This window comes from Pan troglodytes, chromosome 20 (assembly GCF_028858775.2).
Source record: "Pan troglodytes isolate AG18354 chromosome 20, NHGRI_mPanTro3-v2.0_pri, whole genome shotgun sequence".
NCBI lineage: Eukaryota > Metazoa > Chordata > Mammalia > Primates > Hominidae > Pan > Pan troglodytes.
Genome location: NC_072418.2, coordinates 40,162,661 through 40,188,666, shown reverse-complemented (window position 1 = coordinate 40,188,666; position 26,006 = coordinate 40,162,661). Strand labels below are relative to the sequence as shown.

General features: G+C 46.2%; 2 protein-coding genes and 1 pseudogene across 5 annotated transcripts in view; 1 reads left to right on the top strand and 2 right to left on the bottom strand.

Moving 5' to 3' along the window:
- Positions 1 to 5,898, bottom strand: part of ZNF566 (zinc finger protein 566) — a 42,277-nt gene extending 36,379 nt beyond the window's left edge. For all 4 annotated transcript variants that reach the window (XM_009435364.5, XM_009435365.5, XM_063800244.1 and 1 more), the window contains exon 1: positions 5,758 to 5,898. The gene's annotated coding sequence lies outside the window, so the exon portion shown is untranslated. The remainder of the gene's footprint in view (positions 1 to 5,757) is intronic.
- LOC134809019 (uncharacterized) lies at positions 5,189 to 12,076 on the top strand. Its single transcript, XM_063800404.1, has 3 exons — positions 5,189 to 5,333; positions 5,830 to 8,204; positions 11,767 to 12,076. Exons 1-2 carry the CDS (start codon positions 5,189 to 5,191, stop codon positions 6,588 to 6,590), a joined length of 906 nt encoding a protein of 301 aa, XP_063656474.1. The 3' UTR covers positions 6,591 to 8,204; positions 11,767 to 12,076.
- Positions 11,399 to 12,885, bottom strand: LOC134809108 (C-terminal-binding protein 2-like; annotated as a pseudogene).
- Positions 12,886 to 26,006: the final 13,121 nt, after the last annotated feature.

The following is a 26,006-nucleotide window of genomic DNA, read 5'->3' as shown; positions in this document are numbered from 1 at the left end:
AGCTGAATTAAATGTAAAGGAGTTTCATTGAGCAATGAACGATTTGCAAATCAGGCAGCCCCCAGAATCACGGCAGATTCAGAGACACTCCAGGGATGCCTCGTGGTCAGAACAAATTTATAGACAAAAAAAAGGGAAGTGACATACAAAAATCAGAAGTGAGGTGGAGAAACAGCTCAACTGGTTACAAGTTCTTGTTTGCCCTTTTTTTTTTTTTTTTTTGAGACGGAGTTTTGCTCTTGTTGCCTAAGCTAGAGTGCAACGGCATGATCTCGGCTCACTGCAATTCTCCTGTGTCAGCCTCCTGAGTAGCTGGGATTACAGGTGCACTCCACCACACCTGGCTAATTTTTTGTATTTTTAGTAGAAATGGGGTTTCACCATGTTGGTCAGGCTGGTCTCCAACTCCTGACCTAGGTGATCCGCCTGCCTCGGCTTCCCAAGGCGCTGGGATTACAGGCGCAAGCCACTGTGCCCGGACAGTGTTTGCCTTACTTAACACAGTTTGAACACTCAGCAGTGTATGAGTGGTTGAAGTACTGCTGCTGGGATTAGCCAAGACTCAGCTTGTTACAGGCACATACACTGTTACAGGCACACAAGTTAGGTTTCCAATTCTGTCTACCTATTAGGTTACAGTTCGTCCATAAGGACTCAAATATAGAAGTACAAAGTCCTTCTCAGGCCACATTTAGTTCACTTTTAACAGGAGCAAGAAGAGACAGCTCTTCCTTATAGTAGAATTTAAATTATCAAAGTCTTAAGAAATGATAGAAGGAGAAAATCACCACTAGGCAAACATCACAGTAATAATTGTTACAGGTAAAAATTATCAATGAATGTTAAAACTAATGGGTGAGAAAACATGATAAGAAATAGGATTTTGGCATAGTTTCTTTTTTTTTTTGAGATGGAGTCTCGCTCTGTCACCCAGGCTGGGGTGCAGGGACGCGATCTCAGCTCACTGCAAACTCCACTTCCCGGGTTAACGCCATTCTCCTGCCAGAGCCTCCCGAGTAGCTGGGACTACAGGTGCCCACCACCACGCCCAGCTAATTTTTTGTATTTTTAGTAGAGATGGGGTTTCACCATGTTAGCCAGGATGGTCTTGATCTCCTGACCTTGTGATCCGCCCACCTCGGCCTCCCAAAGTGCTGGGATTACAGGCATGAGCCACCGCGCCCAGCCATTTTTACATAGTTTCAAATTATTTCCCCACAAGATACTTATTCAATAAAATAGGAAAAACAGTGATTTTACAGAGGAGAAATCTGGCAAACAACGCTGTTACCAAGTTCTCAAAGTTAACATTGCTAATAATGAGATATACTAATATATATATTTCCTGATATGACACATTGAGAAGAGTTCAACATCATTTCTGTGATCTTCTTGCCAAAACTGCCCAGTCTAAATCTAACCATAAGGAAACATCAGGCAAACGCAAATTGAAAGATATTCTGCAGGCTGGGTGTGGCAATCCCAGCATTTTGGGAGGCCAAAACAGGAGGATGGCTTGAAAGCAGGAGTTCAAGACCAGCCTGGGCAATATAACAAGATGCTATCTCTACAAAAAAAAAAAAAAGAAAGAAAATAGCCAGGAGTGGTGGTGTGCACCTGTAGTCCCAGCTACTCAGGGGCTGAGGTGGAAGAACTGCTTGAGCCCTGGAGGTTGAGGCTGCAGTGAGCCATGGTCATGCCACTGCATTTGCACTCCAGCCTGGATGACGGAGCAAGACCTTGTCTATTAAAAAAAAAAAAAAAGTGGCCGGTGCTGGGCGCGGTAGCTCATGCCTGTAATCCCACTACTTTGGGAGGTCAAGTCGGCCAGATCACCTGAGGTCAGGAGTTCGAGACCAGCCTGGCCACCATGGTGAAACCCCATCTCTACTAAAAATACAAAAATCAGCCGGGGGTGGTGGCAGGTGTGTGTAATCCCAGCTACTCGGGAGGCTGAGGCAGGAGAATCGCTTGAACCCAGGAGGCAGAGGCTGCAGTAAGCTGAGATCGCACCATTGCACTCCAGCCTGGGGGACAAGAGCGAGACTTCATCTCAAAAAAAAAGCGGTCAGGCGCGGTGGCTCGCGCCTGTAATCCCAGCACTTTGGGAGGCTGAGGCAGGTAGATCAAGAGGTCAGGATTTCGAGACCAGCCTGGCCAATATGGTGAAACCCTGTCTCTGCTAAAAATACAAAAATTAGCTGGGCGTGGTGGTGCGCTCCTATAGTCCCAGCTGCTCGGGAGGCTGAGGCAAGAATATCGCTGGAACCCAGGAGGTGGAGGTTGTGGTGAGCCAAGATTGTGCCATTACACTCCAGCCTGGGTGACAGAGACTCCGTCTCAAAGAATAAGACAGAGAGAGAAAGAGAAAAGAAAAGAAAAAGATATTTTACAAAATAACTGGCCAGTACTCTTCAAAAGTGTCAAAGTCCTAAAAGATAAAAAGGATTAAAGAACACTCAAAGATGGAAGGAGACTAATGAAACAATACAATTCAATGCAGGACCTTGGATTGGATCCTGAAACAGTAAGAAAATTTAGCAAAATTTGAAAAAGGGCTCTAACTTAATTAAAAGTCTTCTATCAGCATAAATTTCCTGGTTTTCATCATTGCACTGTGGGCACCTGCAGAGTATTTGCAAATTCCTTATACTATGTTCACAACATGAAAATAAAATTTTAGGCCAGGCATAGTGGCTCACACCTGTAATCCCAGCACTTTGGGAGGACAAGGCAGTTGGATCACCTGAGGTCAGGAGTTTGAGACCAGCCTGACCAATATGGTGAAACCCTGTGTCTACTAAAAATACAAAATTAGCTGGCCGTGGTGGCACAAGCCTGTAATCCCGGCTACATGGGAGGCTGAGGCAGGAGGAATGCTTGAACCTGGGAGGTGGAGGTTGCAGTGAGCTGAGATCGTGCCATTGCACTCCAGCCTGGGCAGCAAGAGTGAAACTCTGTCTCAAAAAAAAAAAAAAAAGAAAGAAAGAAAGAAAGAAAGAAAAGAACATTTTAAAAAAATTTACGAAGGGGAAAATGGACACAAAAAAGAGGATATACAAATGGCCAGTAAACATACAAAAAGGTGCTGAACATCATTTCACATCAAGGAAATACAAATTAAAACTATGATGAGGCTGGGTGCAGTGGCTCACACTTATAATCCCAGGATTTTGGGAGGCTGAGGCGGGCGGGAGTTTCACATGGTGAAACTCTGTCTCCACTAAAAATACAAAAATTAGCTGGGCGTGGTGGCACGCACCTGTAATCCCAGCTACTCGGGAGGCTGAGGCACGAGAATCACTTGAACCTGGGAGGCGGAGGTTGCAGTGAGCTGATATCACACCACTACACTCCAGCCTGGACGACAGAGTGAGACTCTGTCTCAAAAAACAAAACAAGACAAAACAAAACAAAACAAAAACCTATGATGAAACTGCACCACACAACCAATAAAATAGTTAAAAGACTAACCATACCAAATTACGGAGAGGATATGAAGCAACTGGAACTCTCATACATTGCTGGATGGAGTGTAAACTGGAACAACCACATGAGAGCTTGGTAGTATCTATTAAACATTAGCCTACCCTGTGATCTAGCAATGCCACTCCTAAGTATTAACCCGGGAGAAAAGCCTTCACGTGTTCACCAAAAACACAGTAGAGTGTTCACAGCTGCAGCATCATTTGTAACAGCCCCAAATTGGAAGCTACCCAAATATCCATCAACAATGTAATCGACTAATATACTACAATATATCCCCAGTATAGTGAGAGCTAAGTACAATTACACTGAACAACATGAATGAATTTCACAAACATAATATATAACAAAAGAAGCCTGGCATAAAACAGTACATGCCGTATAATTGCATATATACATGAAGTTCAAGAATGTGTAAGACAGCCAGATGCACTGGCTCATGCCTGTAATCCCAGCACTTTGGGAGGCCAAGGTGGGCGGATCACCTGAGGTCAGGACTAGCTTGGCCAACATGGGGAAACCCTGTCTCTACTAAAAATACAAAAATTAGCCGGGTGTGATGGGTGCCTGTAATCCCAGCTACTCAGGAGGCTGAGACAGGAGAATCGTTTGAACCCAGGAGGCGGAAGTTGCAGTGAGCCAAGATTGCATCACTGCACTCCAGCCTGGGTGACAAGAGCGAGACTGTCTCAAAAAAAAAAAAAAAAAAAAAAAAGAATGGGTAAAACTAGTTAATGATAGAATTCTGAATAGATTGTGTGGGGGAGAAATTACTGAGAAGTGGTATGAGGGAAGCATCTCAGGTCCTGGCAAAGTTCTTTGTATAGATCTAGGAGTGTTACACAGCTGTACACTTAAGATTTGCATACTTTATATAGGCTCTATGTATCTATTGACAGCCTCCTGCTCTGTTGCCCAGGCTGAAGGGCAGTGGTATGATCATGGCTTCCTGCAGCTACAAAGCACTGGGCTCAAGCGATCCTCTCATCTCAACCTCCTGAGTAGCTAGGACTTATAGGTGCCAGCCACCATGCCCGGCTAATTTTTTATGTATGTATGTATTTATGGTAGAGTTAGGGTCTCACTATGTTGCCCAGGCTGGTCTCCAACTCCTGGCCTCACGTGATCCTCTCACCTTGGCCTGGCAAAGTGCTGGGATTACACGCATGAGCCCCCACACCTGGCCTACAAAAATTTTTTTAACTCTTGGAACTATGCTTTGGTAGGGATATGGAGCAATAAGATATTTCAAACATTGCTGTTCAAGTACAAATTTGTGCAGCCACTCGGGTATATATTTTGACACTGTTTAGTAAAGTGGAAGATATATGAACCGGCAATTCTGCTGGTAAATAAACTCAAGCATGTGTACCCCATGTGAAAGAATGTTTGTGGCTGTGTTGTTTATAAAATAAAAAGCTATAAATAACTAATAGGGCATCATTACTAGAAGGATGAAAAATTGTGGTATACTTCAGAAGGGAGAATACAATATAGCAAAGAAATTGAATTAACCGCGATTTTATCTAATAGGGATGATTCACAGAATTGTAAAAATAAACCAAAGACAGTATGACAACATTCATATAAAGTTTTAAAACGGGGGAAAACTGGAGTATAATGCCTAGAGAAGTATACATAAGTGATAAAACCTCACACTGTGTGACTTACCCAGCCACACAAACCTGATCACACTCCCACCATGGGGACATTCAGCTACAGACAATCCACGCCCAAAGCAACAGGGTCGCACACGCAGGGCCTCTATCGGTCACATAAGCACAAGTGCACACTTACCGAGGAGGCAGTCACAGTCACAACCACATTGTCACAGTCGGCGCACACCTGTACCGGGTCACAGTCACGATCACACATTAACCACAGCCACACACACAGATAGAAACATGCAGTTACTCGCAGGTATCCCCACCTGAACTCTGCCGCACACAGTCACACAGCATATAGTCGCACACCACTACGGGGACAAACGCAATAACACTCAACCAGACACAAGCTCCCCACAGCCGCACACACAATGCCGCACGTGGTCCTGCTCCTTCTTACACACACCAGCAGCCACAGTCTCCGAGGCCGTGCTGCACACGGTGTGAGCGTTGGAAACACACTCATCACAAGAGCAGCCTGTCACAATCGCGCGATCATTCACCACACACCTCCACACAGACGCAAGTGCACACTTTCAATCTCACCTCCACCGCCGCACAAAGCCGAGGCTCGGCCCCCGGCCCCGCCCTCTCCCGGGATCCTCACCTCAGGCCTTACGAGCTTTCGAAGCAGCAGAACCCTCCCCGGCACTGGGGTAGTTGCTGGTAAAGCCCTGAGGGTCCCGCCAGCGCGTGACTTGGAAGCTGAATTACCGCGAGAAGTACAGTCTTGCGGAGGAGACCTCTGGGAAGCGTAGTCAGAGACGTATCAAGGCCGGACAAGATGGCTCCCGATCGTCAGAATTCCTGTCCGCGCCTTGCGTCAGCCCCGCCGAAAGGATCGCCCCCCTAGTCAAACCGCTCGCGCCCCAGAGGCCTCATGGAGTCCCGCCTCAGGCTCGGGCCTTGGCCCCCAAAGAAAGCCACTCCGACGTGTTTGAGATGGGCTTAGTTCCCGGACCCGTCCTACTGCCCCCAGGCGCTGGACAGCCTCAGAAAGAGGACAAGTCTGCATGGAAAGATAATCGCACAACTGAGCCTTCTGGGAGATGTAGTTCGGAGCTGGGAAGGCGGTTGGACCCTCCGAAAGTCATCTTAATTGCTCTCACAGATAAGCCGGCGCTGGGCTGCCGGCCTTACTGTGCGCCCAGAGTGCGCAGGCGCAAACATCCTGGGTTGCTGTTTTGGCCTCTTTGTTCGGGCGTGAATTTTGTTTATTGCTCCTTAGTGCAGAGGGGTTATGGGACCAGAGGTTGTGAGACTCAAAACTGGTTGGGGACGCAGAAGGGGTGTAGACCAGGAACCTGCGACCTGATGGGGGGAGGTCAAAGGGAAAGGAATCGCCAAACGTGGGACGGGTTTGGAGAGGCAGAAAGAGAGGAGTCTGAAATTGCAAAGGGCAGGTGTTATTCTGACTTCTGTATGCTTTGTGATAAATGAGTGGGACAGGAAGTAAGAGGAGTTTCACTTTCTCCTTCTGCAATTATTTGTGTACTTGGACTAAGTGTATCTCATGGCCAGTATTTGACTGCTTTTGACCTATAAAGGTATTGTATACACAGTCGTGCATAGTTTAATAATAAGGATATATTCTGGCCGGGTGCGGTGGTTCACGCCTGAAATCCCAGCACTTTGGGAGGCTGAGGGGTTCGAGACCAGCCTGGGCAACATGGTGTAAACCCCGTCTATACTAAAAATGCAAAAATTAGCCAGGCGTGGTGGTGCACGCCTGTAGTCCCAGCTACTCGGGAGGCTGAGGCAGGAGAATCGCTTGAACCCAGGAGGCAGAGGTTGCAGTGAGCCAAGATTGCACCACTGCACTCCAGCCTGGGCGACAGTGAGACTCGGTCTCAAAAAAAAAAAGGATACATTCTGAGAAATGCGTTGTTGGGCAATTTCATCATCGTGTAATAATTTCATCATTATAGAGTGTACAAACCTAGATGGTATAGCTGACTGAACACTTAGGCTATATGGTATAACCTGTTGATCCTAAACTACAAAGCTATATGGCATGTTACTGTACTGAATACAGTTGGAACACTGTAGGGACCAGCCCTACAAGGTCTGTGGGTTTTTCTCCCCGTGTGCAGAGAAGAGAGGTGGTAGAAATAAAGACACAAGACAAAGAGATAAAAGAAAAGACAGCTGGGCCTGGGTGAGCCACTACCACCAAGACGCAGAGACTGATAGTGGCCCCGAATGCCAGGCTGCGCTGTTATTTATTGGATACAAGACAAGGGGGCAGGGTAAGGAGTGTGAGCCATCTCCAATGATAGGTAAGGTCACGTGGGTCACGTGTCCACTGGACAGGGGGCCCTTCCCTGTTTGGCAGCTGAAGTGGAGAGAGAGAGAGAGAAGACAGCTTACGCATTATTTCTGCATATCAGAGACTTTTAGTACTTTCACTAATTTTGTTACTGCTATCTAGAAGGCAGAGCCAGGTGTACAGGATGGAACATGAAAGCGGACCAGTAGTGTGACCGCTGAAGCACAGCATCACAGGAAGACGGTTAGGCCTCCAGATAACTGCAGGCGGGCCTGACTCATGTCAGGCCCTCCACAAGACATGGTGGAGTAGAGTCTTCTCTAAACTCCCCCGGGGAAAGGGAGACTCCCTTTGCTGGTCTGCTAAGTAGCGGGTGCTTTTCCTTGGCACTGACGCTACTGCTAGGCCATAATCCGCTTGGTAACAGGCGTCTTCCCAGACGCTGACGTTCCGCTAGACCAAGGAGCCCTCTGGTGGCCCTGTCCGGGCATAACAGAGGCTCACACACTTGTCTTCTGGTCACTTCTCACCATGTCCCTTCAGCTCGTACCTCTGTATGGCCTGGTTTTTCCTAGGTTATGATTGTAGAGTGAGGATTATTATAATATTTGAATAAAGAGTAATTACTACAAACTAATGATTAGTGATACTTGTGTATAATCATATCTGTGATCTGTATCTAGTGTAACTCTTGTTATTTTATATATTTTATTATACTGAAACAGCTCATGCCCTCGGTCTCTTGCCTCGGCACCTGGGTGGCTTGCTGCCCACAGAACACAATGGTAAGTATTTATGTATCTAAACATATCTAAACACACAAAAGGTACGGTAAAAAAAAACAGCATAAAAAGTAAAAAATGGTACACCTGTATAGGGTACTTACCAAGAATGGAGGCTGCAGGACTGGAAGTTGCTCTGGAGAGTCGATGAGAGGTGAGTGAATGTGAAGGCTAGGACATTACAGTACAACACTCTAGACTTTATAAACACTGTACACTTAAGCAACACTACATGTATTTAAAGTTTTTCTTCCATAATAAATTAACCCTTGCTTGCTGTAACTTTTTTACTTTATAAATGTTCAAATTTTTAAAAGCTTTTTGACTTTTCTGTAATATCGCTTAGCTTAAAACACAAATACATTGCACAGCCCATGTGGGATCCGTATCTCTTGGTAAGGAAATGTTGCAGGTCAGATGTCATTCTTATGTGGCCACATAGAGGTAGAAAGACTGCATATATGATACTGCCTTTCCCAACCACGGGCTTGTATTCTAACATACCGCAACAATGCCCAATATTTATGGGGTCATAGAAAATAGGATTCACTATGGTTGGAGAATTTCCGAGCCAATTTAAGTTCAGGAATGCTGGCAATGAGAATGATCAGTAGGAATCAGTGTAATGATTTACATAGTTGAAACTATCAACTGGGCCAGGCACGGTGGCTCACGCCTATAATCCCAGCACTTTGTGAGGCTGAGGTGGGCGGATCACCTGAGGTCAGGAGTTTGAGACCAGCCTGGGCAACATGGTGAAACCCCGTCTCTACTAAAAATACAAAAATTAGCTAGGCATGGTGGCACACACCTGTGATACCAACTACTCGGGAGGCCAAGGCAGGAGAACCACTTGAACTTGGGAGGCAGAGGTTGCAGTCAGCCGAGATCATGCCACTGCATTCAAGCCTGGGTGACAGAGCAAAGACTCCATCTCAAAAAAAAAGTTAAAATAAAACATGTAGCCATTATTTTTCTGTTTGGGGCAATTTTAAAGTTTTTCTTTTGTCACAAAAACAGGAATGTACCTATGCAAAGGCTTGAAATAGGCCATCTTTTTTTTTTTTTTTTTTTTTGAGTTGGAGTTTCGCTCTTGTTGCCCAGGCAGGCTGGAGTGCAATGGCGCGATCTCAGCTCACCACAACCTCCATCTCCTGGGTTCAAGCGATTCTTCTGCCTCAGCCTCCCAAGTAGCTGGGATTACAGGCATGCACTACCACGCGTGGCTAATTTTGGGTTTCTAGTAGAGACAGGATTTCTCCATGTTGGTCAGGCTGGTCTCGAACTCCTAATCTCAGGTGATCTGCCCGCCTCAGTCTGTCAAAGTGCTGGGATTACAGGCATGAGCCACTGTGCCTGGAAAATAGGCCATCTTTTTAAACAAAAAGGCAATGATTCACAAAAGTCTATGAATAGAACATGTAACTAGTTGATACAAATCTAATAGGATTTGTTTAAAATCAGTCAAATCTAATATGTCTGAAGTGTTCTTGTATAAAATATCACGTGAAGAAAAGAAGAATTTATTAGTGTCTTTAAAAAATGGGTTTCTTCATAGACAATATGACAACTTACCATTAAAAGTGTTTCGGGACGGCCGGGTGCAGTGGCTCACGCCTGTAATCCCAGCAATTTGGGAGGCCGAGGCGGGTGGATCACGAGGTCAGGAGATCGAGACCATCCTGGCTAACACAGTGAAACCCCATCTCTACTAAAAATACAAAAAATTAGCCGGGCGTGGTGGCGGGTGCCTGTAGTCCCAGCTACTCGGGAGGCTGAGGCAGGAGAATGGCGTGAACCTGGGAGGCGGGGCCTGCAGTGAGCCGAGATCGTGCCACTGCACTCCAGCCTGGGCGACAGAGCGAGACTCCGTCTCAAAAAAAAAAAAAAAAAGGTGTTTCAGGAGACATAAGGAAATGCAACATTATTCTTCCTGAACACTTTTAGTTCAAGACTTTCCACTCAATAAAATAGGAAAGGATCTGAAATTGAGAAAATGTATTTGAGTACAAACAGCTTATGAAACATAATACTTTTTTTGCATCATCATCAGGTTTTACTGAACTTATAACCAACTTGCCCACTCAGTATGCAATTCAGATGTGAGTGAGGGGCCGGGCGCGGTGGCTCACTCCTGTAATCACAGCACTTTGGAAGGCAGAGGCGGGCGAATCACCTGAGGTCAGGAGTTCGAGACCAGTCTGGCCAACATGGTGGAACCCAGTCTCTACCAAAAATACAAAAATTAGCTGGGCGTGGTGGTGTACACTTGTAATCCTAGGTACTCCAGAGGCTGAGGCAGGAGAATCGCTTGAACCTGGGAGGCAGAGATTGCAGTGAGTCCAGATCTCTCCATTGCACTCCAGCCTGGGTGACAGAGCAAGACTCCATCTCAAAACAAAACAAAACAAAAAAAACAGATGTGAGAGGACAGAGGTGTCTCACAGGAGCCTGTACTGTCTTCAATCCTATGTGTGCAGGTATCTACCACAGGCAAACAGTTTCTCCGCATTTTGTAGTTATATGATCTTGCTACTAGCAAAAAGAGGTAAACAGCCTCTGTAGAATCAAGGGACTAGAGTCACGGGACTAGAGTCACAGAATGAAGCTTTCCTCTTAATATTTTTTAATTTGATGTTTGAACTCTTTTTCTTTTTTCCTTGAGACAGTCTTGCTCTTTCGCCCAGGCTAGAGTGCAGTGGCACGATCTTGGCTTACTGCCACCTCCTGGGTTCAAACAATTCTCCTGCCTCAGCCTCCGGAGTAGCTGGGATTACAGGCGCTCGCCACCACACCCAGCTAATTTTTGTATTTTTAGTAGAGACGGGGTTTCACCATGTTGGCCAGGCTGGTCTCAAACTCCTTACCTCAGGTGATCCACCCACCTCGGGCTCCCAAGTGCTGGGATTACAGGCGTGAGCCACCGCGCATGGCCCGACGTTTGAACTCTCAATGCAGCATTCTAGAGAAGGGTGTTCGGGACCTCCTGTGCCCAAGGGACCGATAAAGAAAAAAGCTCCATTTATTATTTGGGATTTGATGCACAGATGAAAAACTTAACATACAATAACGGAAGTCGGTTGTTAGTAAATCACATCCTAGTCTTTCAGCACTTCCATAAGAGACGACATCTTCAGTTGTCTAGTTCTTGTAGTTTTAGCACGGCAACATCAGTGATGCCTATGTCCAGAATCAGTTAAAAAGACCATAATTTGTTTCTCTTAGTTCATCTATTTTTCACTGGCTCATGGTCCCAAGTGTATCTGAATGATTACCTTTGGGCATTCTCTGCTATTGCTTATTAGGGTGCTGTCTATTGTCCCCATGTTTTGTGGGCTGGTTGGGAGGGGGAGCTTGGGAAGGATGTGTCACTCTCAGGAGGTTGTAAGTCATTGGGACGCCTCCAGGGATGATTCCTTCCACGGCTGCAGGAAGTCCTCCTGGAGCCACGCCCACGATGTCTGGCGGATATCTGTATGTTGCACCGTTGAGCTCGGGATGAATTGCTTACTGGTCTATTGCTGACCAAGGCACTGATGTGACAAATAACTCCTTGTTCACACAGTTTCTTAAGCTTTCTGGGACGCGACCTGTGATGACTCGGCGGATCTCGGTGGCAGCTGCCTCCTTCATCTCCAGCGACGCCTGCATGCTGTCCTAGGCAGTGTGAGGAGTGAAGATGAGATTTGGTGCATCTTTCAACGGAGCCTGAGCAAAGCTAAAGGGCTCCGATTCGTGCAAGCCAAGGGCTGCCCCTCCTATCCTGTCCTCCTTGAGGGCCTGTGCTAAGGCTTTCTCATCCACCAGGCCACCACGGGCTGCGTTCACAAGGAATGCTCCCTGTCTCATCTGCTTTATAGTAAAGTCATTGACGAGGTGGTGGTTATGTTCATTGAGATTGCAGTGCAAGGAGACACAGTCACTCTGATACAGGAAACCCTGCAGGGTGTATCAGGGTCCCCTCTGCATGCCCTGGGACCGCTCTATCCTGTCCTACAAGTAGGGTCATAAAATACGACGCTGAATCCAAAGGCCTTGGCTCAAACTGCAACCGCCTGCCTCGTGCAACCGAAGCCCATGAGGCCTAGCGTCTCCCACGAATGAGGGCCACTCCCATGGCCACCTCGAGAATCTGCTCCACGCTCTGAACCCGCGTGCCTTCCCACAGTGCCTGGTACAGCCACATGTTCCTCTGGCACAGATTGAGGATGTGGCAGACAGTGGAGTCGGCTGCCTCTTCCACGGCTGTGGAGGGGATGTTGCACATAGTAATCCGGAGCTCGCTGGCAGCCTTGATGTCCACGTTGTCGTAGCCACTTGCCTATCCACACGATCACTCTCAGGGCCTTGAACTTCTCCAGGTCCTCCCTTGTTTAGAATTTTCTCGTGGATCTCCTGCGTGGACTGTGCGTCACAGAAGGCCACAGTGGCCAGGTCCTTCAGGATGGGCATCTCCACGGTGCGGTCACAGCCATCCAGCGGCGCGAGCAGCAGGAGGGGGTGCAGGGGGCTGTTCGTGATCTGGGGATGGATAGCTTCACAAATTCTGTGCAATCGCTGTCTCGTGATTTCGTGCTTATCCACCAGGGCCATTCTTTATGGAACTTTGCAACTCTCAGATCAAAAGGCAAAGCAGGCCTGGCATGGTGGCTCATGCCTGTAATCCCAGCACTTGGGAGGCCGAGGCAGGCAGATCACTTGAGGTCAGTAGTTTGAGACCAGCCTGGCCAACATGGGGAAACACCATCTTTACTAAAAATATAAAAATTAGCTGGGCATGGTGACGCGCTCCTGTAATCGCAGCTACTCAGGAGGCTGAGGCAGGAGAATCACTTGAACCTGGGAGTCAGAGGTTGCTGTGAGCTGAGATCATGCCACTGCACTCCAGCCTGAGTGACAGAGTGAGACTCTGTCTCCAAAAACCAAACCAAAACAAACAACAACAACAAAACAAAAGGCAAAGCAGTCCTCTAAAAACTTACGGAAACTCGCAGGAATGTGTGTGCATGACGCCACTATGAACCCAATACATATCTGTCCACAAACTCTATAGTTCACAGGATGGGCTGTCCATCTTTTCTTTCTTTCTTTCTTTCTTTCTTTCTTTCTTTCTTTCTTTCTTTCTTTCTTTCTTTCTTTCCTTCCTTCCTTCCTTCCTTCCTTCCTTCCTTCTTTCTTTCTTTCTTTCTTTGTCGCCAGGCTGGAGTGCAGTGGCACGATCTCAGCTCACTGCAATCTCCACCTCCCGGGTTCAAACGATTGTCCTGCCTCAGCCTCCTGAGTAGCTGGGATTACAGGTGCACACCACCACACCTGGCTATTTTTTGTATTTTAGTAGAGACGGGGTTTCACCATGTTGGACAGGATGGTCTCGATCTTCTGAACTCGTGATCCACCTGCCTTGGCCTCCCAAAGTGCTGGGATTACAGGTGTGAGCCACTAGCTGTCCATCTTTTTAAGGGAATGCAGCTTCGTTAGTTCAAAAACATTTAAGGTGATGAAACCCTCGTCCTGGGCAGTCAGCATCCACAGCGGAAGGGCTCCCGCCCCTCCCACCCCACCCGGAGGCTGTGCTGCCTCAGTTCAGTGCAACATGGCTCCTGGTTCAGTCCTTCGCTCCTCGGGCCGCTCCCAAGCCACCTTAAAATGACACACTGAATTTGGATTATTATTATTATCTTTTTTTTTTTTCAGACAGAGTCTTGTAGTTGTCGCCCAGGCTGGAGCGCAGTGGCACGATTTCGGCTCACTGCAACCTCCGCCTCCTGGGTTCAAGCAATTGTCCTGCCTCAGCCTCCCAAGTAGCTGGGATTACAGGCACCTGCCACCACGCCCAGCTAATTTTTGTATTTTTGGTAGACACGGGGTTTCACCATGTTGGCCAGGCTGGTCTTGAACTCCTGACCTCAGGTGATCCACCCTCCTTGGCCTCCCAAAGTGCTAAGATTACAGGTATGAGCCACCAAGCCTGGTCTAAACATTTATTTTTTTAATTTATTTTTTCTTCTTTTTTTTCTTTTTTGAGACAGAGTCTCGCTCTGTTGCCCAGGCTGGAGTGCACTGGCACAGTCTCAGCTTACTGCATCCTCTGCCTCCCGGGTTCAAGTAATTCTCCTGCCTCAGCCTCCAGAGTAGCTGGGACTACAGGTGCCCGCCACCATGCCCAGCTAATTTTTGTACTTTTAGTAGAGACGGGGTTTCACCATATTGGCCAGGCTGATCTCGAACTCCTGACCTTGTGATCTGCCTGCCTCGGCCTCCTAAAGTGCTGGGATTACAGGCGTGAGCCACTGCGCCTGGCTATTTTTTATTTTTTTGAGACGGACTCTCGGCTCACTGCAACCTCTGCCTCCTGGGTTCAAGCGATTCTCCTGCCTCAGCCTCCTGACTAACTGGGATTACAGGCATGTGCCACCATGCCTGGTTAATTTTTGTATTTTTAGTAGAGACGGGGTTTCACCATGTTGGTCACGCTAGTCTCGAACTCCTGACCTGGTTATCTGCCCGCCTCAGCCTCCCAAAGTGCTGGGATTACAGACGTGAGCCACCGCGCCCAGCCCCAAACATTTATTATTAATTATTCCTCATATTACATTTCCAGGATCTACTATATATTTTTTATATTTGCATTTTATTTTTAATTAAGATGTAATAATTGCATGTATTTATGGGGTACAATTTGATGTGTACATTGTATACATCGTGATGTGTACACAATGACACGTGTACATTGTGGAATGATTGAATCAGCTTTTCCAAGTGTGTTTCCTTCTCAGCACCTCCAAACCTCTCCTCAAGTTAACCCCAGGCCTTGAGAGAAACAAAGTGCTCTCCCTTAAACTGGGTCGCTTTGGTTCCCAGTGGAAAGTTGAGTCACAGAGGGAGGCTCTCTTTCATGTGCTTGGGTTTCACTCACTTTTATCAGCTGGACACTGCCGCAGGGGCTGATTGCTCCCACTCCCTTCCCCAGGTTCTGGGTTATCGTTCATGATTCCAGTGGATTTCCACTTTTCTTCTTGAAATAAAGTACATGGAGTTTATCTTTATGCACTATCATGCTATCCCCAAGTGGCTGAGGCATGCTCTAATCTGCCATCTTGGAGGAAGAAAAGTTTTAAGTTTGATATCACAGTTTACATATAATTTGTATCAATTAACAAATTATTGTAGCTATGGGTGTTTTGTAGTAGTTTTGTCTTTTTTTTTTTTTAAGTCAGAGTCTTGCTCTGTTGCCCAGGCTGGAGTGCCGTGGCGTGATCTCGGCTCACTGCACACTCCACCTTCCAGGTTCAAGCAATTCTCCTGCCTCAGCCTCCCAAGTAGCTGGGACTACAGGTGCGTGCCATCATGCCCGGCTAATTTTTTGTAGTTTTAGTAGAGATGGGGTTTCACCATGCTGGGCAGGCTGGTCTTGAACTCCTGACCTCGTGATCCCCCTGCCTGGGCCTCCCAAGTGCTGGGATTATAGGCGTGAGCCACCGCACCTGGCCACCAGTTTTGTCTTTTAATCTTCAAACTAGAGAGAGGATTGATTTACACCTCACCATTACAGTATTAGAGTGTTGTGAATTTCACAATGTACTTATTTTTTACCTGTAAGTTCGTTTTCGTTTTTTTTTTTTTTTTTTTTTTTTTTTGAGATGGAGTCTTATTCTGTCACCCAGGCTGGAGTGCAGTGGTGCGATCTCTGCTCACTGCAACCTCTGCCTTGCGAGTTCAAGCGAATCTCTGCCTCAGCTTCCCGAGTAGCTGGATTATAGGCATGTGCCACCATGCCCAGCTAATTTTTGTATTTTTAGTAGAGATAGGGTTTCACCATATTGGCCAGGCTGGTCTCGGATTTCTGACCTCAAGTGATCTGCCTGCCTTGGCCTTCTAAAGTGTTGGGATTACAGGCGTGAGCCAGCTCGCCTGGCCAGTTTTATATACTTTCATGTTTTCATGTTACTAATAAATGACTTTTTCCTTCAGCTTGAAGAATTCTCTTTAGCATTTCTTGTAGGGCAGATATAGGAGTGTTAAACACCTTCAACTTTTGTTTGTCTGAGAAAGTCTTAATTTCTCCTTCATTTTTGAAATACAGGTTATCTGAGTATAGTATTCTCACATGGCAGTTGTTTTCTTTCTAACAATGTATTATCCCACTCCCTTCTGGCCTGCAAGATTTCTGCTGAAAAATCCACTGATGATCTTATTGAGGTGACCTTGTACATATGTGAACACAAGAAGTCACTTTTTCCTTGCTCCTTTAAAGATTCTCTCTTTGTGCTTAACTTTTGAAAATTTGCACATCTGTATGGGTTTCTTTTGATTTCTCCTATTTGGTGTCTTTTTGGCTTCTTCGATCTGGATTTCTATTTCCTTTCCCAGGCTTGGGAAGTTTTCTGCCATTATTTCTTTATCTAAGCTCTCTGTCTCCTTCTCTTTTATCCTTCTGACCCTTTGGCAATGTGTGTATTGGTCTGCTTGATGGTGTTCCAAAAGTCCCTTATGCTGTCTTCACTATTTTATGTTCTTTTGCTCCTCAGATTGGATGATTTCCAATTACCTGTTTCTGAGTTTGTTGATCCTTTCTTCTGCTTGATCTAGTCTGATACTGAACCCTTTATTGCATTTTTCAGTTCAGTTGTTGTACTCTTCAGCGCTAATATTTCTTTTCTTTTCTTTTTTTTTTAAACAGTCTTCTCTGTCCCCTAGGCTGGAGTGCAGTGGCACGATCTTGGCTCAGTGCAACCTCTGCCTCCGGGTTCAAGCAATTCTCCTGCTCAGCCTCCCAAGTAGCTGGGATTACAGTTGCACGTCACCACGCCCAGCTAATTTTTTGTATTTTTAGTAGAGATGGCGTTTCACCATGTTGGCCAGGCTGGTCTCAAACTCCTTACCTCAGGTGATCCACCTGCCTGGGCCTCCCAAAGTGCTGGGATTACAGGCATAAACCTCCCTACTTGGCCATCCCTAAGATTTCTGTTTGGTACTTTTTTATATTTTCTGTTTATTGAAATTCTCAAGGTTGTTCACGCATTGCTCTCCTCACCTTGATGAGCATCTTTGTGATGATTCTTTTGAATTGCCTGTTGGGTAAATCACATTATCTCCATTTCAGTAGGGTTGGTTTCTGGAAATTAATTTTGTTCTATTATTTGGAACATATTTCCCCGTTTCTTCATTTTCCTTGTACCTCTGTGTTGGTTTCTGTGTATTAATAAGAAAACAGTCTCAGTTTTTTCACACTGGCCTCACATAGAAGAGCCTAATCAATAAGTCTAAGGTTCCTCTCACATTTTTGTGTTTGTCCAAACTGCAGTCTCTGTTTTTAGTGACCCCTAGGAGATTAGGATGTGCCAAGACCTGGCAGTACTCTGAGTCAGGTAAGATAGAAACCAGTCCCTCTAGATGCAGCTGGAAAGATTGCGGCATTAGATAGGTCTTCCACTTCATTTTATCCTCAGGGTGAAGCTGAGAGGAGTTTATCTCCAAGTCTCTCTGCATTAAGTCAGGGAGTGTATCTGTAGCAAATGCCTTCTTCAGATTGCATGTTCTGATCCTCTGCTGGACATGGGATCATTGAATGTCCACATCTTTATTTTCTGTGGTCTAGGGAGGCTCGGGAATGCTGAGCTCAATCAACTTACAGAGCTAGATGGTTATAGAGGCAACCCCATGGAAGGGAGCTGTAGAAGTTATGGTACTCAATGCATGGACAAACTCCTTCAGGGAGCATCTACATACCTGGCTTTATTGCTCGAGCAAACTGAGGGGGAAAAGTGCAGGAAATGCCTAAGCTCCTGTTCAGGCTCCCATATGTCTATTGCTTTTCTACCCCACTGGTTTCCAGGTGCAGGATAGATTCTCAAACCGCAGTTGAAAAAGTGTGCAGATGGACACTTCCAGAGAGAAACTGAGAGGTGTGCACTTTAGACCATTCTCTGCACTGATCCTGAGATGTAAACAATGGCAATGTTCGTGTATCAGTATAAAACCACCTCTTGGCCAGTCGCAGTGGCTCATGCCTGTAATCCCAGCACTTTGGGAGGCTGAGGCGGGCAGATCACCTGAGGTCGGGAGTTCGAGACCAGCCTGACCAACATGGAGAAACCTTGTCTCTACTAAATATACAAAATTAGCAGGCTGTGGTGGCACATGCCTATAATCCCAGCTACTCGGGAGCCTGAGGCAGGAGAATTGCTTGAACCCGGGAGGCAGAGGTTGCCGTGAGCCCAGATCGCACCACTGCACTCCAGCCTGGGCAGCAAGAGCGAAACTCCGTCTCAAAAAACAAAAACAAAAACAAACAAAAAACCCACCTCTTTATTCTGTGATCTAGAGAAACTAGTGAATGCCAAGTCCTTTCGTTCCCAATTTTAGATGGTTTAGGATGGAGCCTCCTAGTTGGGAGCTGTGAAAACCGGGGCACTCTATGTGTGGAAATCTTTTTTTTGTTGTTGTTTGGAAGAATCTGTAGACATGGAGTAAGCCACGGGGAGACTTGGAAAGTGCCAAACTTCCATTTAGACTCCCAAGGGTCTATACCCTGTTAGATGTAGGCTGGTTAGAAGCCTGTCACGCAGCAACTGGAGGAGTGTTCTGGGAAACCCCTTCTGTGGCAAAAGACACATAAAATAAATTTGCCATCTTAAGACTTTTTTTTTTTTTTTTTTTTTGAGATGGAGTCTTGCTCTGTTGCCCAGGTTGGAGTGCAATGGCACTATCGCGGCTCACTGCAAGCTCCGCCTCCTGGGTTCACGACATTCTCCTGCCCCAGCCTCCCAAGTAGCTGAGACTACAAGCGTCTGCCACCATGCCCGGCTGATTTTTTGTATTTTTAGTAGAGACGGGGTTTCACCATGTTGGCCAGGATGGTCTCGATCTCCTGACCTTGTGATGTGCCCGCCTCGGCCTCCCAAAGTGCTGGGATTACAGGCGTGAGCCACCGCGCCTGGCCCTTTTTTTCTTTTTTGAGATGGAGTCTCCCACTGTCGCCCAGGCTGGAGTGCAGTGGTGCAATTTTGGCTCATTGAAACCTCCGACTCCTGGGTTCAAGCGATTCTTCTGCCTCAGCCTCCCAAGTAGCTGGGATTACAGGTGCCCACCAACACACCCGGCTATATATATATATATATATATTTTGTATTTGTAGTAGAGACAGGGTTTCAATATGTTGGCCAGGCTGGTCTCGCACTCCTGACCTCGTGATCAGCTCACCTCAGCCTCCCAAACTGTTGGGAATACAGGTGTGAGCCACCGCGCCCGGCCCCCATCTTAGACATTTTAAAGTGTACTGTTCAGTGGTATTAAATACATTCATAATGTTGTGCAACCATCACCACCACCCATCTTTATAATTCTTTTCATCCTGTCATAATGAAAATCTATACCCATTAAACAATTAACTCCCCATTCTTCTTTTCTGCTAAAAATCATAATTCTACTGTCCCTATGATTTTGACTACTTTAAGTACCTTGGATAAGTGGAATCATATAGTATGTGTCTTTTTGTGACTGGAATATTTCACTTAGCATTATGTGCTCAAAGTTCATCCACGTTGTAGCCTATTACAGAATGTCCTTCATTTTCGAGGCCTAATACTATTCCACTGTATGTATATACCACATTTTGCTTACCCATTCATCTATCTATAGGCACTGGGGTTGCCTCCATGTTTTCGGTATTATGAATAACGCTGCTATAAACATGAGTGTTTGAGTCCTTTCTTTCAATTCTTTTAAGTATATACTCAGAAATGGAATTGTTTAATCATATGGTAGTTGTAGGTTTAATGTTTTTCTCTTTTCTTTTGGAGACAGGGTCTCTCTCTGTTGCCCAGACAGGAGTGCAGTGGTGAGACCACAGCTCACTGCAGCCTCAATCTCTAGGGTTCAAGCAATCCTCCCACCTCAACCTCCTGAGCAGCCTTCTGAGGTGGCAAGGGCTGAAGTTGCTGTGGACTGATGTGAATACACTGCTGGAAACTTGGGATAACTTGGATCTGTGTCACTGCTAACATTATCATGACATTATCAAGAATTCAGGGAGCGGTGGCTGACGCCTGTAATCCCAGCACTTTGGAAGGCTGAGGCGGGTGGATCACTTGAGGTCAGGAGTTCAAGACCAGCCTGGCCAACATGGTGAAACCCTGTCTCTACCAATAATACAAAAATTAGCTGGGTGTGGTGGCAGGTGCCTGTAATCCCAGCTACTTAGGAGGCTGAGGCAGGAGAATCACTTGAACCCGGGAGGTGGAGGTTGCAGTGAGCTGAGATCTCACCACTGCACTCCAGCCTGGGCAACAGTGCAAGACTCAAAAAGTCTGGCCAGGCGCGGTGCCTCATGCCTGTAATCCCAGTACTTTGGGAGGCCGAGGCAGGTGCATCACCTGAGGTTGAGAGTTCGAGACCAGCCTGACCAACATGGAGAAGCACTGTCTCTACTAAAAATACAAAACTATCCGAGTGTGGTGGTGTATGCCTGTAATCCCAGCTACTCGGGAGGCTGAGGCAGTAGAATCATGCCACTGCACTCCAGCCTGGGCAACAAGAGCAAAACTCTGTCTCAAAAAAAACACAAAAGTTTGACTTAGGGGCATAAAGTACAGGTGCACACCACCACAGCCAGCTAATTTTTATAATTTTTGTAGAGGTTGCCCAGGCTGGTCTGGAACTCCTGGGCTCAAGAGATCCCCTCGTAAGTGGCTGGGCGCGGCGGCTCTCGCCTGTAATCCCAGCACTTTGGGAGGCTGAGGTGGGCGAATCACGAAGTCAGGAGATTGAGACCATCCTGGCTAACACGGTGAAACCCTGTCTCCACTAAAAATACAAAAAAATTAGCTGGGCGTGGTGGCGGGCGCCTGTAGTCCCAGCTACTCAGGAGGCTGAGGCAGGAGAATGGCGTGAACCCGGGAGACGGAGTTTGCAGTGAGCCGAGATCGCGCCACTGCCCTCCAGCCTGGACGACACAGTGAGACTCCATCTCAAAAAAATAAAATAAAAAAGAGATCCCCTCCTCTCAGCGTCCCAAAGTGCTATATGTTTAATTTTTTGAGGAACTACTCTATTTTTTTCCACAGTGGCTGCACCATTTTACACCCTCATCAACAGGGCATAAGAGTTCCCATTTCTTTTTTTTTTTTTTTTTTTGGAGATGGAGTCTTGCTCTGTCGTCCAGACTGGACTGCAGTGGCTAATTTTTTTGTATTTTGTAGAGACCATGTTGTCCAGGCAGGTCTCAAACTCCTGAGCTCAGGCAATCTGCCTGTCTTGGCCTTCCAAAGTGTTAGGATTACAGGCATGAGCCACCGCGCCAGGCCAGGTTCCCATTTCTTTTTATCCTTGTAAACACTTTTTATTTTCTGTATTTTGTTTAATAGCTATCCTAATGGGCGAGTTGGTAATCACATTTTAGTTTTGATTTGCAAAGCACTGGCGCATGAAAAAATCTTGGGCCGGGTGCAGTGGCTCACGCCTGTAATCCCAACACTTTGGGAGGCCGAGGCAGGCGGATCACCTGAGGTCAGGAGTTCAAGACCGGCCTGGCCAACATGGGGAATCCTCATCTCTACTAAAAATACAAAAATTAGCCGGGCACGATGGTGTGCGCCTGTAATCCCAGCTACTCGGGAGGCTGAGGCAGAGAACTGCTTGAACCCGGGAAGCGGAGGTTGCAGTGAGCCTAGATTGTGCTGCTGCACTCCAACCTGGGCGACAGAGCCAGACTGTGTCTCAAAACAAAAAACAAACAAACAAAAAACTTCTTCGGATAAATGGCTATTTAAGTCATTTACCCTTTTGATCTGGTTGTTTGCTTTCATTTTGAGTATTAGGAATTTTCTATATATTCTGGATATTGATCACACATCAGATACACAAATAACTTCAAATAGTGACTTTGTCTAATATCTCAGTTTTCAGAATTTCAGTATAATTGTTAAAAATAAATCAATTAGGGCCAGGCGTGGTGGCTCACGCCTGTAATCCCAGCACTTTGGGAGGCTGAGGTGGGCGAATCACGAAGTCAGGAGATTGAGACCATCCTGGCTAACACGGTGAAACCCTGTCTCCACTAAAAATACAAAAAAATTAGCTGGGCGTGGTGGCGGGCGCCTGTAGTCCCAGCTACTCAGGAGGCTGAGGCAGGAGAATGGCGTGAACCCGGGAGACGGAGTTTGCAGTGAGCCGAGATCGCGCCACTGCCCTCCAGCCTGGACGACACAGTGAGACTCCATCTCAAAAAAATAAAATAAAAAAGAGATCCCCTCCTCTCAGCGTCCCAAAGTGCTATATGTTTAATTTTTTGAGGAACTACTCTATTTTTTTCCACAGTGGCTGCACCATTTTACACCCTCATCAACAGGGCATAAGAGTTCCCATTTCTTTTTTTTTTTTTTTTTTTGGAGATGGAGTCTTGCTCTGTCGTCCAGACTGGACTGCAGTGGCTAATTTTTTTGTATTTTGTAGAGACCATGTTGTCCAGGCAGGTCTCAAACTCCTGAGCTCAGGCAATCTGCCTGTCTTGGCCTTCCAAAGTGTTAGGATTACAGGCATGAGCCACCGCGCCAGGCCAGGTTCCCATTTCTTTTTATCCTTGTAAACACTTTTTATTTTCTGTATTTTGTTTAATAGCTATCCTAATGGGCGAGTTGGTAATCACATTTTAGTTTTGATTTGCAAAGCACTGGCGCATGAAAAAATCTTGGGCCGGGTGCAGTGGCTCACGCCTGTAATCCCAACACTTTGGGAGGCCGAGGCAGGCGGATCACCTGAGGTCAGGAGTTCAAGACCGGCCTGGCCAACATGGGGAATCCTCATCTCTACTAAAAATACAAAAATTAGCCGGGCACGATGGTGTGCGCCTGTAATCCCAGCTACTCGGGAGGCTGAGGCAGAGAACTGCTTGAACCCGGGAAGCGGAGGTTGCAGTGAGCCTAGATTGTGCTGCTGCACTCCAACCTGGGCGACAGAGCCAGACTGTGTCTCAAAACAAAAAACAAACAAACAAAAAACTTCTTCGGATAAATGGCTATTTAAGTCATTTACCCTTTTGATCTGGTTGTTTGCTTTCATTTTGAGTATTAGGAATTTTCTATATATTCTGGATATTGATCACACATCAGATACACAAATAACTTCAAATAGTGACTTTGTCTAATATCTCAGTTTTCAGAATTTCAGTATAATTGTTAAAAATAAATCAATTAGGGCCAGGCGTGGTGGCTCACGCCTGTAATCCCAGCACTTTGGGAGGCTGAGGTGGGTGGATCACGAGGTCAGGAGATTGAGACCATCCTGGCTAACATGGTGAAACCCCGTCTCCACTAAAAATACAAAAAAGTTAGCCAGGCATGGTGGTGGGCGCCTGTAGTCCCAGCTACTCGGGAGGCTGAGGCAGGAGAATGGCATGAACCTGGGAGGCGGAGCTTGCAGTGAGCCAAGATTGCGCCACTGTACTCCAGCCTGGGCAACAGAGCGAGACTCCGTCTCAAAAAAAAAAAAAATCAATTAGGTAAATGTAAATGGGATAGACATAAAAAGACTTTTCATGTCATTTGACATCGTACCATTATGTTACTTAATTACTGGATACTTACTAAATGTCTTGGTTGGTACCAAATAAGATTAAAAAACCAAAATATGAATTGTTGAACACAAATGTTTGTTCTTGGCATTTTAAATCTTATAAAAACTCTAAATAGGCCAGGTGTGGTGGCTCACGCTTGTAATCCCAGCACTTTGGGAGGCCAAGGTGGGTGGATCACGAGGTCAGGAGTTCAAGACCAGCCTTGCTAATATGGTGAAACCCTGTCTCTACTAAAAATACAAAAATTAGCTGGGTGTGGTGGCGGGCGCCTGTAATCCCAGCTACTCGGGAGGCTGAGGCAGAGAATTGCTTGAACCTGGGAGGTGGAGGTTGAAGTGAGCTGAGATGGCGCCACCGCATTCCAGCCTGGTGGACAGAGTGAGACTCTGTCTCAAAAAAAAAAAAAAGGAAAAGAACCAATAGGACAGAGAGATGTAAAGAAAGTTATTAATATGAAGATACATTTTTGGTAAGGCAAGTTAAAAGCAAAAGAGAATAACTTTGTATGAGAAAGAATTTTATGTGATAAATATTTGTCCTAAAGTGATTTTTTTTTTAAAAGAAAGCATAGGACAAAGCGGAAAGTCAAAGTATGTTGTCAAAGGTCTGAATAAGTTGTGATAAAGTTAGTGGTGACAGAGATCTGAATTACCCCGTTAACAGTGTTGTATTCATACGAGACCACAGCAACTTCAGCCTGTGCCTTCTCAGTAGAAAGAATTCAACTGAGGGGAAGCAGAAAAAAGAGACCAAGGCAAGTTTCAGAGCACGAGTGGAAGTTTATTTTAAAAGGCTTTAGAACAGTAAAGAAAGGAAAATTCACTTGGAAGAGAGCCAAGCAGATGCCTGAAGGTCCAAGAAAGAAAAGACCAAAAAAAAAAAAAAAAAAAAAAAAAAGTCTTTGGCCAGGTGCAGTGGCTCACACCTGTAATCCCAGCACTTTGGGAGGCCGAGGAGGGTGGGTCACAAGGTCAGGAGATCGAGACCATCCTGGCCAACATGGTAAAACCCCGTCTCTACTAAAAATACAAAAATTAGCTGGACGTGGTGGCACACACCTGTAATCCCAGCTACTCAGGAGGCTGAGGCAGAAGAATCGCTTGAACCTGGGAGGTGGAGGTTGCAGTGAGCCGAGATCACACCACTGCACTCCAGCCTGGGTGACAGAGCAAGACTTCGTCTCAGCAACAACAAAAAAAAGACTTTAACCTTGATCCTAGGACTTTATACATTCACCTCTTTCCCATGATTCTTCCCTTAGGGTGGGCTCCCCAAATGCACAGTGCTTTCCTTACCCTTGGGAATTGAGCACACACAGCATGTTTAGGGAGTTATATACATGCCCATCTGAGGCTTTTTTCCTTTATCTGGTAGCATGTGGCCCTGGAACGTCATGTCGCCATTTTGTCTCTTAACACACATGGCCAAGAATCTGCTTCTCCCTGGGTCTGCACTCAATTAACACTTTTAATGTTAACAGGTGTGGACCATCAGGAGATTGTCCCTCCTTGGAATTTTCTTTTTTTTTTGAGATGGAGTCTCACTCCGTCACCCAGGCTGGAGTGCCATGGTGCAATCTCAGCTCACTGCCTCTCGGGTTCAAGCGATTCTCCTGTCTCAGTCTCCCGAGTAGCTGGGACTATAGGCATACGCCACCATGCCTGGCTAATTTTTGTATTTTTAGTAGAGACAAAGTTTCATCATGTTGGTCAGGATGGTCTTGAACTCCTGATCTCAAATGATCCACCTGCCTTGGCCTCCCAAAGTGTTGAGATTACAGGCGTGAGCCACTGCGCCCAGCAGAATTATCATTTTTAAAGAGGCAATGTCTAAACTGCCATACTATTACCTGACATTCCTAGTGGGTGGGCAGAGAGCCCTCACCTGCCTTGCTCAGGCCTAACTATATGTAACTATAAAATTCATGAAGGATAAATTTATGCAAGAAATTTTGTGTGTGACCAAGTTGGCTATAATTAGAAGACAATTATTTGTCTAAATATTTAGCTTTGATATTAAAATACACTAAAATGGCCAGGCGCAATGGCTCGCGCCTGTAATCCCAAGCACTTTGGGAGGCTGAGGTGGGCGGATCATGAAGTCAAAAGATTGAGACAATCCTGCCAACGTTGTGAAACCCAGTCTCTACTAAAAATACAAAAATTAGCTGGGTGTGGTGGTGCACGCCTGCAGTCCCAGCTACTCGGGAGGCTGAGGCAAGAGTATCGCTTGAA

Excerpts from the sequence above, each read along its gene's own strand:
- LOC134809019 (XM_063800404.1), top strand. The coding sequence starts at position 5,189 with ATGGGGACATTCAGCTACAGACAATCCACGCCCAAAGCAACAGGGTCG. Across the intron at positions 5,334-5,829 it reads GTCACAGTCGGCGCACACCT|GGTCCCGCCAGCGCGTGACT; the intron begins GTACCGGGTCAC and ends TAAAGCCCTGAG.